The sequence below is a fragment of the Coprinopsis cinerea genome (assembly GCF_000182895.1).
Source record: "Coprinopsis cinerea okayama7#130 chromosome 5 map unlocalized cont3.5, whole genome shotgun sequence".
Classification (NCBI taxonomy): Eukaryota; Fungi; Basidiomycota; class Agaricomycetes; order Agaricales; family Psathyrellaceae; genus Coprinopsis; species Coprinopsis cinerea.
The window spans coordinates 2,695,133-2,707,443 of NW_003307540.1; the positions used below are offsets into that span (position 1 = coordinate 2,695,133).

General features: G+C 52.9%; 3 protein-coding genes across 3 annotated transcripts; 1 reads left to right on the plus strand and 2 right to left on the minus strand.

Annotated features, from left to right (window-relative positions):
• Window positions 1-1,009: 1,009 nt before the first annotated feature.
• Window positions 1,010-3,822, minus strand: CC1G_08165 (hypothetical protein; the record flags this gene model as incomplete). The annotated part of the gene is made up of 2 exons (XM_001837559.2): window positions 1,010-3,384; window positions 3,444-3,822. The coding sequence occupies 2 exons, from the start codon at window positions 3,820-3,822 to the stop codon at window positions 1,010-1,012; spliced, it is 2,754 nt and encodes a 917-aa protein (XP_001837611.2).
• An 872-nt stretch (window positions 3,823-4,694) lies between these two features.
• CC1G_08166 (hypothetical protein) lies at window positions 4,695-8,826 on the minus strand (the record flags this gene model as incomplete). Its single annotated transcript, XM_001837560.2, has 6 exons — window positions 4,695-7,040; window positions 7,093-7,257; window positions 7,312-8,167; window positions 8,224-8,326; window positions 8,387-8,586; window positions 8,642-8,826. The coding sequence occupies 6 exons, from the start codon at window positions 8,824-8,826 to the stop codon at window positions 4,695-4,697; spliced, it is 3,855 nt and encodes a 1,284-aa protein (XP_001837612.2).
• Window positions 8,827-9,471: 645 nt separating this feature from the next.
• On the plus strand, window positions 9,472-10,686 carry CC1G_08167 (hypothetical protein). Its single transcript, XM_001837561.2, has 6 exons — window positions 9,472-9,631; window positions 9,707-9,735; window positions 9,793-9,829; window positions 9,886-9,983; window positions 10,035-10,108; window positions 10,166-10,686. Exons 1-6 carry the CDS (start codon window positions 9,544-9,546, stop codon window positions 10,239-10,241), a joined length of 402 nt encoding a protein of 133 aa, XP_001837613.1. The 5' UTR covers window positions 9,472-9,543; the 3' UTR covers window positions 10,242-10,686.
• Window positions 10,687-12,311: the final 1,625 nt, after the last annotated feature.

The window sequence follows — 12,311 nt, forward strand, 5'->3', positions numbered from 1 at the left end:
CACTCGGAGATAAAGCATTCGACAAGCGCACCACAACTTCAACCACAGATAGATACAGACTTCAAAGGCAGTGGTTCAGAATCAACGGATCGTGGTGGTGGAAGTGAACTTAAGGTGGATGTTTGATGTTAAATCCCATTATGTCTGGGGTTAGGGTCAGGCGAAGTCTACGGGCGCCTGTACATCGGACTGATCTAAGGCGCGTCGCCAACCGCCTCTACCTGGCCTCAATTGAGCCGTCTACAGATCCACCGACATTCAGACGCAAATTCATGATCAAACAGATCTATACACAAGACGCAGTAGAGAAAAGCATACAAAAAAAGAGAGAAAAACGAGAGAAACGAGCGCGCAGATATAAATTATAACGCAAAGCGATAAATACAATTAGATGGCTCGAGTCAGATTCTGAAGAGTCGCTCAGTCAGGGAGGAGTTCAGTCAGTCAAAAAGTCTGAAGAGATAAAAGAAGCGGGAAGTAAATTCGGAAGAGGGATAGGTGGATGGTCGGCAGAAAGGAGTGTGTGTAGTATGTGTGGCAATCGGTGTCCGACAAATGAACGAGAGTCAAAGGGTGGGGTGATGCTAGATAATACATATGCTCAGATGCGAAGAATATGAAATAAAAGTTCGCCGAGGCGACGGTTAGTTTTACTTGAATGTCAAATGATAGATGTGGGGTGTGTGTGCAGAGAAAAGGGTATCGAGATGAAGATGAAACAACAAACAAATGAAGGAGTGGCACGGTCAGGATGGTTAGAAAGAAGGAACAGGAACTGTCCAAAGAGTGTGCGGCGGTGCCCAAGACGACACCATCTAATGGTACAACGGAGACCAGCAAGCTCTAGGGCTTCTAGCGGGAATCCAAAAGAACGAACGAACGAAAGATGATGGGGAAAAAAGTGAAAGCAATCCAGGGACACGAAACCGTCGTCCCACATTCAAGGCGGCATCACACAGCCGCCCAGTACATCTCCTCACAGGAGAACTTCTAGTCTAGAAGTAGCACTTCAATGCCTCCTGGCATGCAACGACACCTTCCTCGTCCTCCCTCCTCTCCCCTCCGCATCAGCCAAAACAGCCTTCGGACCCCTCTTCGCCATTGCAAACAAGAACACAAAGATAATAACTGCAAACTGCAGCCACAACCACAGCTCGAGGAGGACGTTGCCCCATTTACTCCCAGGCGCTTTCTTCTTGTTGCCGGACGATGGAGACGCAGTAGGGTTGGCAAACGAAACCGACGTCGGGGATCGCGTTTGGTGTAATTGGAGTGCATTGCCTTCCGCGAGTTGCGGTGTCTTGAGATGCGGCTCGTCGCCTTCAGTATCGTCGTCATCATCATATCCATCTTCATCATCGTCCTCGTCGTACTCGGTAGTCTCAAACGACGAATCTCCAAACGCTCCTTCATCCGTATACTCATCGTAATCCCCTTCATCACTCTCCTCGTACCCACTCTCCGTATCAGGCGTCGCGAACCTGGTCCTGCTCCTATTGCGCACGACACCTCCTGCGGCGGCACCATCGAACTGGTCGACGAGACTATCAACGATGCTCGTGATCCTCCTCGGCATCTTGGGTTTCGCACCCGGCTGACCACGCAACACAGCAGGCGGACCAGGAGACGGCGCGACGAAGACGGGCTCAGGTTTCGAACCCGATGCCTCACCCCATACAGATGAGGAGATGGAAGACAGCGAGCCGAACCTCTCGTCTTCCCACCTTGCTCGTCGATCCCGGATCCTTTGAGAGATGAATTGTTGGCGGGGGGACTTGCTGCCTGGGTGGAGTTGTTGGTTGTCTTGAGCACGAAGGGAGGAACCGCTAGGGCTAGGGCGAACTCGCTTTTCTTTTTCGGGAGTGGGCGGGTCAACGGAGAGGTGCAATCCTTGGTTAGGAGGGGTAGGCAGTGGTGACGGTTTCGGCTCCACTACAAGCGGGACGTTGTTCCCCAGCGAAGAAGAGGATGGCGGATTGGAGATAGCCAGGGAAGCGACATTGGGAAGACCCAAACCCGCATTGGGAGACGGTGATGCTGGAGCCGACCATTGACTGAGGTTCGAAAGAGAGTGTGTACGCAAGTGGTTGAAACCGCGATACGACCCACTCCAGTACTCCTCGCCTTTGAGGTACTTCCCGAGTTCTGCGTCGAGGGTACGTCGAGGTCCAGCAGGGGAAAGTTCGTCGAGTTCCATGTGAGGAGAGTTGAGGAAGCTGAGGGTGGATAGAGCTGGAGAGGCAAGGCCGGTATTCGAGTCCAAGGAGTAGGAAGACCGGTGTCGACCGTCGTTCCCATTCCAGGAGGCATAGAGCGGGTGGACCGAGGACGATGACGAAGGCTGGTCTTCAAACAAACCGGCCAGCGACTTCCTCTCCTTCGACCTCTTCCTCGAATTGAACGAACCGGCTTTCCTCGGCGAACTTCCAAACTTGACACAACTGTCCGCGTCAACGTCTTCAACGTCAACGTCCAAATCCTGAGGATCCCCAAGGCCCTCATACATCTTGCTCATCTGCTCCGCATCACGCTGGACCGCCTGCAGCTGATTCACCGTCTCCTTCTGCTGCTGCAAAATCTTCGAATTCGTCTCCTCCAGCTCTTGCACCTTGCGCAGAAGCTGCGTAATAATTTCATGTTCAGGCGGTACGAAAAGCGGCGCCTTGTCGTTCGTCAACGTCTCGTCTTCATCGACCCCATCCTGATCGATGTCGTCGTCTTCGAATTCCGCTAGGTTGCTCATGGACCTCGAGAACGCATGGTACCCAAACGTCGACCCCCGCGGTGCAAAATCCCTAGCCTTGCCAGGCGTCTCCTCCCTCCCCGCACTCTTCAACGCCTGAATCCTCAACTCCCTCTCCCTCTTTTTCTTCCACGCATCCTCAACAACCCGATCAATACCCTTATCCAACCCCTTCGTCTTCTCCTCCAACTCCTGGCTCTTCGCCTGCGTCTTCTCCAGCGCCTCACGCAGCGACGCAATCTCCTTCTCCAACCTCTTCAACTCCCTCCTCCCAGCCTGGTCCGCCGAGTTCGACTCGGACTCGAGCTGCTCAATTTTCTGCATCAATTCCGCATTTTGGTCCGCCAGGAGGGAGATTTCGTTCGTCGACATCGAGACGTGGCGGGCATGGCGTCGGTAGAAGGGCGGGGGTACGGGTGCGACAGGTGAGCTGTCATAATTGACCGAGTCCGTGCTCGAGTAGCTGTTGTTGCGCGAGACGATGAGGTGGAGGTCGTCGTCTGGCGATGAGCTGGCTGGCGGGGGTGTAGCACGCGGTGAGGAAGAGACCGGTAAGCGAGACAGGAACGCCTCGTGTTTCGACTTGAGCGCAATGTTGGTTTCGTATAATCCTTTGACGACGGCCGCTGTCATGCCCAGTTCTATCCCCAAAGCTCGATTCAGCATCCTCCAAACGCTCTACAACGGATGAACGACATACCATTTTCACGCTCCTTGATAATATCCTCAGCTTTAACCAACAACTCTGCCAACTCCTCTCTCGACTTTTCGTCGATCCACTCCTGGGGGCCTCCACTACCACTACCCGTCCCCGGTCCAGGCGACATAGGATCCAACGGTTTGAACCTAAAAGACGAAGGGACAGGAGAACCCAAAAGGGTTTCAGGGAACGAGTGGCTGTCCGTTGGTACAACCAACTCGTCGGAGGGTGTGCTCGCGTATGCCGGAGGCGGGGACGACGTCAGCGTCCTCGAACTGGCTGTGCTCGAGTTGAGAGCGGCGAGCGACGAGCGACGACGCATCTTGGCTGGTGGCCGTGGTCGTTTGCGGTTAGGCGTGTCCATCGAATGTGCAAGCATGGTTGATATTTTCTTCCGGGATGGTCGCCAATGTCACCGTCTTGTCTTGCAGTAGTCGTGTTCGTCGTGAACGTATGTCGGCGTCGACAGTCGAGACGAACAAAAAAATCGATAATTATCCCCCGATAATCAAACCCAAAAGTCAAACGAAAGAAACTCGGGGTCTCGTCGGGACCCTAAAAAAAAGGCAGCCAAGTTCCTTCCTGAAAGTACGTGTTCAAATGGTTGAAAACACGTCCCAGCGCCCAGGAAATTCCAACTGTTTTGGGCCTTCTTCTAATTTCGGATTCCTATAGTCTTGAAGTCTTCCTAGTAGTAGTCTTCCCCAGTAAACCGTCTAGAAAAGACACACTTGGTGTCTTCCAGAACTGAGAAGGGAGATGTCGAAAGGGTTCAAGTGGAAAGTGGGGTGTTGTCGGACTCCGGACTCGGTTGACGTTGTTGAACCATGCGATTCTTTCCCTGAGCCGGACTGATGGGTTTGTCCGTTTGTTTTACCCCACATCATCAATCAATTTCCGGTTGAGAATCATTCTTGAAGGGACCAAGTTCAAAGAGTCCAAGCAAACGCTAGCTCAATGCTACCTACCTACCACAAAAAACTAGTGTTATCGAGAGCAAAACAAAACGCAAAACTACGTGAGGGAGCAAATGTACACTAAAAACAAACAAAATCAATCAATGGTGTGTAAATGCAATCGCCGAGAGAGAGAGGAACATTGATTTCGTCCAGTCGAAAAAAATGCATATGTATCGATGGAGTGTATGAAAAAAACGTCGCAAAAAAGTATCGCCAAATAATGTTAAGAGCTATGCACAACCACTACAACCAACCACGACCACCCACTCCTCTCCACCCCGTAAAATCAACTTTACTTCTTCCCAAACGTAAACGCAGGCGTCCCAGCAGGCGTCGTCGTACCCGCCGCACCACTCGTCCCAGACCCCGCAGTAGTAGTAGGCGTCCCAAACCCAAACGCACTCACAGGCTTCGTAGCTCCAAACAAACTAGGCGTCGAAGCAGTGGGCGTACTCGTCGCACCAAACACCGACCCTGAACCCGTTCCAGTCCCTGACGAAGGTGTCGTAGTCGCTCCGAAACTGAACGTAGGTGCGGAAGAACTCGGGGCAGGTGGGGCTCCAGCAGGGGTCGTAGTTGCCCCACCAAACGAGAACGTAGGCTTGGGCGTTTCAGTCCCCGCACCTGCCGTACCCGTGGTGCTCGTGCTTCCAGCTGCAGGCGCACCAAACGAGAACGTAGGCTTGGGCGTTTCAGTCCCTGCACCTGCCGTACCCGTGGTGCTCGTGCTTCCAGTCGCGGGGGCACCAAACGAAAACTTGGGAGCTTCCGTCGTAGTCGTTCCATTCGTAGCAGGTTTACTACCACCACTTCCAAACGCACTCCCACTCGACAACCCAGCATTCCCAAACACACTCCCAGAACCAGAAGTAGCACTGCCAAACCCTCCAAACCCACTCTTGACAGTAGATTCTTTACCCTTATCTTGGCTGGCATTGCCGAACGAAAACGTGGAAGAGGGCTGGCCAAATGCCGATGTACCGGAAGTCGAAGAGGGCTGACCAAACGCCGAGGAGGGTGCTGCCGAGGACGATGCAGCAGTGCCGGTATTCGAACTATTAACCGTGGCAGACGAAGGGTTCGAGGAAGCACCTCCAAACGCACCGGTGGAGCCGAAGGGACTGGCTGCGGGCGCGGTCGTCGAACCAAATGCACTCTTGGCCTGGGTCGTCGAATTCGATCCAAAGACCGATCCCGTACCAGTAGTACCGGCGCCTGAGCCAAACGCTGGCGTAGATCCCGAAGTCGTTGAGGTTGCTCCTGACCCAAATGCCGAAGAGCCTCCAGACGGCGCACCAAAGCTGAACTTGGGTGCGGTCGCGGAGGTACCGGAGGCAGGTGCCTTGGACGCATCAGTCGTAGTCGAAGGAGCAGGCGTAGTCGAGGGCTTGAACGAGAACAACGATCCACCACTGGTCGTGCCAGACTTGGCTGCATCGGTACCTCCACTTGCAGTAGTCGAAGGTGTCGAAGCCGCGGGAGCACCAAAGCTAAACTTGGGCGCCGTCGTTCCAGTCGTCGTCGATGTCGTCGAAGGTGCAGCAGGCGTCGAAGATGCGGTACCGCTCGAGGGTTGTCCAAACACCGATCCAGTGGCACCACCAGCCGGTTTACCAAACGAGAATCCACCACTCGTGGCGCTGTTCGTCGTTTCAGCAGGTTTGGACGCATCACCAGCAGGACCAATTCGACCAAATAACGATCCACCGGCAGGTTGATCCTTCTTTTCTTCCGTCTTGACAGCGGGAGCACCAAAGGGTGAAGGAGTGGCGGTGGAGCCAGACGTAGTACTGGATGGCGCTCCAAAGGAGAAGGGAGTGCTCGATGCAGGTGCCGCCGTGCTGGTCCCACTAGAAGCAGGAGCTGCAGGAGCCTTGAACTCGAACAACGAACCCGACTTCTTTTCTTCAGGTTTAGCAGTAGTGGTCGAAGGAGCCGATGTCGATGGTGCACCAAAGAGACTTGAGGGAGCGGGACCAGAGGCAGGAGCAGCGGGAGCTGAACCATTCGTCTTGGGCGCGCCAAAGCTGAAGCCCGAAGGCGCAGGCGCGGGTGTACTGGTGCTGCTGGGTGCCGTGACAGTGATAGCAGGGACCTTGGGCGCAGCAGCAGCTGCTGCCGCCTCCTTTTCCTTTCGTTCCTTCTCCAACCTTTCCTTCTCCTGCCTCTCCTTCTCTAACCGCTCCTTCTCCTGCGTCTCCTTTTCAAGCCTCTCCTTCTCCTGTCGCTCCTTCTCCGCCTTTTCCTTTTCAGCCTTGTCGAGCTCTGCTTGCTTGAGAGCACGGAGTTGAGCCATAGCCTGGGCCTCGACTTCCTGCTTTTCCCATTTAGACAGATTGCGAGGGCGGATGTAGCTGTTCGTTTTGTCGCTGAGGCTAGTAGTGAGTGGCGTGGTGGAAGATGCGATTCTCTTGATGGAGAGAGAAGATGGTCTCTCGAAGGGATTGATACGTCCGCCAGTGGTGCTAGCACCTAACGAGTAACGACCAGGATTGCGAACACCCTTGGGACGGACGATCTGCCCATCATGGGGGCTGTCGAGGGGAGAGCCGGTAATCGGAGTCGAAGTGGGTGTCGTAGTCGTCGATTGCCATAGAAGACTCTTTCCAACGGGCTTTGCGGGAGTAGATTGCTTAGACTACAAAATGCGTCAATATGCCACTTTCCCTTCACAAAGAAAAGAAACTCACAGGAATCTCAACCGAAATGTTCTCCGGCTCCACAGACTGCTTGGGTGAATCCTGCCACGCGAGGAGGGACTGTTCCTTTGCCTCATTGTACTCTTCTTCCGTAAGCCAGGTTTCCACAAAGACTTCAAGGTTGGCGTTACGATCGGGGTGAACAGAGTCTCGAGGCTGAAAGGCACCAAGATCAACAGATGTATCTGAAAAGATAAAGACGCCACATACCATAGGGAACTTGGATCTAGCCTTCTTAACCAAAGCTTGACGAAGCCTTTGACCATTGGGACCAATCTTCCATCGAATACCGTTGCTCTCCCACTCCTCGCCGATTCGTCGTCGTCGACCACGTGTGCTGGTAGAAGCCAAAGAGTCGTCCACGGAGATGTCGCTACCGTTGTAATAGTCATAGTCGTGATGAGCCTGCGAGCGGCGTCTTCCTTTCTTATGGTGGCGAGGTTGAGTACCGGCTTCACTAGGACTTCCCATTTCCTCATCCTCATAAGCAACGTCACGATCACGTTTCCTGCCAACCGAGGTCCCAATGTCCGACTTGCGCTTGTTACGACGCTTCCTCCTGTTCTTTCGACTCTTTGTATCGTCTTCTTGTTCACTTTCGTCGTCGTCGCCGCCAAAGGTAGAACCAGCTTCTGCACGATCACGTTTCTTGCCGCGAACGGGGGAGACCATGTCTGGGACCTCATCGAGCTCTTCATCGACATCCATCTCTTCGTAGTCGGAAAGGATCCTTCCATTCTTTTCCAAAGAAACCTTTCGCGCACGTTTGTCCCTGATCCCCTCGGCCTCGTCTTCGTCTTCGTAGACCAGGGTGCGCTTGCCGGCCCGTTTGCTCCCCGAAGGATCCTCATCGCCGTCGATACGTTGTTCGCCTTCAGTCCGAGTCTTTTTCAAGGTCTCACTGTCCTCCCAATCATCGTCAAGGCCACGTTTGGATGGCTCGCCATCAGAGGTAAGATCAACAAAGTTCCGTGCCGCCGCGTGTCGAGTGAGTGGTTTAGTTTGATAACCTGCAGAGCTTCTTCTCTGGTCATTAATTGCCGATCGGGTCGGTGGTGGAAGTGCCCTATCCTCTCATCAATACCGAGTCACTGAGCAGAGCACAGCACAAAGTTGACTCACGGGTCATCCAAGGTTCTCAGATGCGAGGTGCCAGTGTTTGGGATATACGAAGGTGTAACAAAAGCGCCAGGGAAAGCCACTGAAGTCGAACTCCTGAATCGATCTGTATTCGAGTGAGCGATCAGGAGATGGATAGTGAATAGCGAAAAAGGACGGTGCTTACTCCTTGGGCCTTGGTCCGCATGTGAGTCACGGGAGTCAGTCGTCGCTGTGGTCTGGCTCTCAGCTGGTTTGGAGGGTGGCCGCCTGAGTAAACCCTTCTTGTCTTTTTCCTGCTGCTCGCGCCTGAGCATGGCTGCTGCATAGGCAACGTTGAATGGCCGCCTGTCGTTATCCGGGATACCGTGTCTGCGTCGCGTTTCCCTGAGCACGCGTCAATCAGCTCCACGTCGCTCCTTGTCAAGAAAGAACGACTCACAATTTGTATGCATTCTCCCGCCATATTAGTATCTCCCGTCTAATACGCATTCCGATGGTATAGCAAACGACGATGAAACCGAGAACGAGGATGGCCGTTGTGACTGTGAACTTTGAGGAGGTGGGACCAGGTGGGACGTGCTGGATTGGCTGGCCCAGGATGTCTGCATTTTCGCTGCGCTCCATGGTGGGCAGCGACATTGAGCAGAGGTGTGCCGAGGGCGGGAGGACGGGAGCGCCCGAGGAAAAAAGAGAAGAAAGGGGAAAAAGGTGTCGGTGAAGTACCAGAGAACAATCAAGAATCCGCAAATTGGCGTCACCCTTCCTGTTTGGACTTATTTGGCAAGGGCGGTGGAACCTATAAAAGGCGCGCCTCGTTTTCGTTTTTCTTTTTTTGCCTCTCCGCGTCGACCTGAATGACAGCCCTTTGTTCTGGATAAGTTTGGTATTTCATCTGTTGTGAACTGATTTTGTTTGTATTTCACCAGTTACTTTTGCCTGGAGGCAGTTGCAGCCCGTGCGTTCGCCTCCTCTACTCGTAACATGGAAGATTGAAGCGATGCATGGTCCACGCTTGAATGTCCAGCGACACCTTGTTGCTACACCATGGCCATTCGAGTACTAAGCCGAGCATACATCCCTGTACTTATCGTAGAACCATTTTGATAAATATCATTCCATACCATTCCAAATGACACACCAGCAGCGAGCTCATCGCGTACTTGGTACTCGTCTCCGACTCTCATCTGCCGTGGGAACACCCCGAATTTTTTATTTTATAAAAATCGCTTGATGTTCAGTTTGGCTTGGCAAAGGTAGAAAGCCACGGTCGGTCCTTTTGCCAGCACCTCCACGTCAACTCGAAGCCTTCTTCACTCGCTCCCCTTCACTCATTCCTTCACAATGTCCGCTGACAAGAAAATCGTCACTCTCGAGGAACTTCGCGCTCACAAGACCCGCGACAGCTTCTACATCCTCATCCACGGAAAAGGTCGGTACACGTCCCTCGCTAGCCAATCAAACAACTCCTGTTGCAAATGGTCCTGACTCCCTTCGATTGTTACAGTGTACGATGCCACAAAGTTCATGGACGAGGTTCGAACAAGCTCAATCCCTACAAACTCGACTGTATATCTCATACCAACGTTCTAGCACCCCGGAGGAGACGAGGTCATCCTCGCAGAAGCTGGTATGTGTCCACACATCACAATTCGCAACCCCGACAAGCTTCTGACATGACCACAGGCCAGGATGCAACGGAGGCTTTCGAGGACGTAGGCCACTCTGACGAGGCACGCGCACTGCTGCCAGGCATGCTCGTCGGCGAGTTCGAGCAGACCAGCGTACGTCGACCCATTCCCCACCTCTCTCAACACCTCGCTTATTCGCTACAGGAAATCAAGCTTACTTCGGGAGCAGCCGCCGCCCAGGCAAACCGAGTATCAGGAGCCGTCGAGCAGGGTTCAAAGTACGCACGCCTCACACCTTTAGTCCACGCCCCCACCCACTAATCACACCCTTCTAGTCTCATGTATTTCGTCCCCCTCGGCCTCTTGGGTGCCTACTTTGCATGGAGATTCTACACGACGGGCTCCGTCTAAACGGATACCACTTCCACCCGCCACGCACACCCATATATCTCTACACGCACCCCTTGCTTTTTGGTCTTACCCTCGCTTAATCTAATGACCCATTTCCATTCTCCGTTGGAACATCCCTCTCTTCCTCCCCGCTTTGTGTGAAGTCGCTTCTCATTTGCTTTCCTTGCGCTCTCGTTAGACTGGTGGCGGCTCAGTACACGGATATCCGCTTCCCTCGCACACAAGAACCCCTCTCGTCCGATCCCTTTGGACCACGCAACAACACAGCTCCCGGTGCACCTTATTCATTACCCCCGACCCGCTCACCCTTTCATCATTCCTTCCCTCTTATCTGTATGACACTCTTCCCTAACTTGTTGTAGAAACCGACTTGGCTTGTGTGTAAGCTTTACTACATACTTCCCCTCCTTGGGGTGGTCTGAATAGAGTTCGTCTTTCCACTTCCTTTCGTCTTGGTTGTTCTTTCAGTGGAGGGAACATTGCTCAGGGACTGCCATCACGTCCAGTTTCTCAGCTTGCTTCTTTCATCTTCCTGAAGACCCTTTCCTGACTAGCGAACCTCCGGCCTCCCCCGCTCTCATCCTCGTGATCACCACGCCCTGGCTGCCATTCTGAATCTCCAGTCTGTATTCCGGCGTCCGGACCCTGCCAACTCCCACTCCCACCTCCAAAGAAGACTCGTTTCATCGCCAGCTTTCTGTTGGAAGCAAGGAACGGGTGGTGAATATCCGGCAATCCACTGGCACCATCAACACGGGGTAGATACGTTTGTCATTCCGGATTATGTGTTCAAACTCGAGGCCCGTTGGTGTCGTATATTCCGACGAGGGAATTGTAAGCACGCTCAGCGCTATATGCCGACTCCAACTTGTCGCCATATCTTCTCATCGCCAGCGTTCTCGTTTAACTTTCTCATGCGCATCATGTCTGGAGTTTCTGAGGAGATGGTTAACAACTCGCCCCTAGCAAAGACAGTTGAGCCTGGATAACGATCGCACCAGTGACCGAACCCAAGGTCGACTTCGTCGTCGTCCTCGTCCATTCGTCTTCGGGCTCCATAGGTAAGTCTGGATTCCATGCATCCATTAATACACAGTGCACACGCCATCGCTGATTCTTGTCTATATTCTTACCAAGTTCTCTCGTGAGCCATCCCCTGCCATCCCAACGACAATCACAAGTTCTCCCCACCTTTTACGAAATGCGATTCAATATTCAGAGAAAGGCGAAATCTAGAATAGACTGGATTCAGTCTATTCTAGATTTTTCGTTACATATACATACTGACTCTGACAGCTTGAAATCCACAGGAAGCTCAGAACCATCGGGCCGCTGGCGAGATAACGTACAGGCAGGCTAGCGCTGGGCCAAACTCCCATCACACACGGGTATATGTTCCTGTTGTTCTCAATGATAGTGAGGATTCACGAGGTCCAGGTACGTGAACCTAGGCACCCTCTTTTTTCTCTGTGTCCGCGGGCCCTCATTGGCACTCTGTGAGCCTTTGAGTCACGACAAGTACTCGTCTCTACTCCTCCTGTAGATATGCAGACGTGCACTCCAGCACCAACGGATCAAAATGCAGAAATCATATTCCCCACTACATAATTAGAACGGAATCGAAGTGGGTACGACGGTTCAGAATAGAGTACTTCGAGTTGTGGGGGTGACTGTAGGCACCCCGGGCCCGTTAGAGCCATAATTGAAATTCCATTCCATTCCGTCCGAAAATGATTGAGAGACACCAGCCAATAACACACAACATACGTACGTACTTTAGTTATACACTGGAGCAGTAGTACAGGCCATTCGAGGGGCGCAAGAACGATAAACACGAAAATATACTAGACCATAGGAGAAGAGAGTATCACATACAGAAGACAGTCACCTGATCCACCACCTCACACCAATACCGCCCACCCACCATTCAACGTCCAACACCCAAGCCAATTCCACACGCACACCCCTCCATCCCCGTCCCACACCACTCTCCAAACCAGAGCTAGACAAAACCCTCGACTAAGGGGTAAACGAGCCATCATATTTTTAATGTAGGTCACTATGCATCGT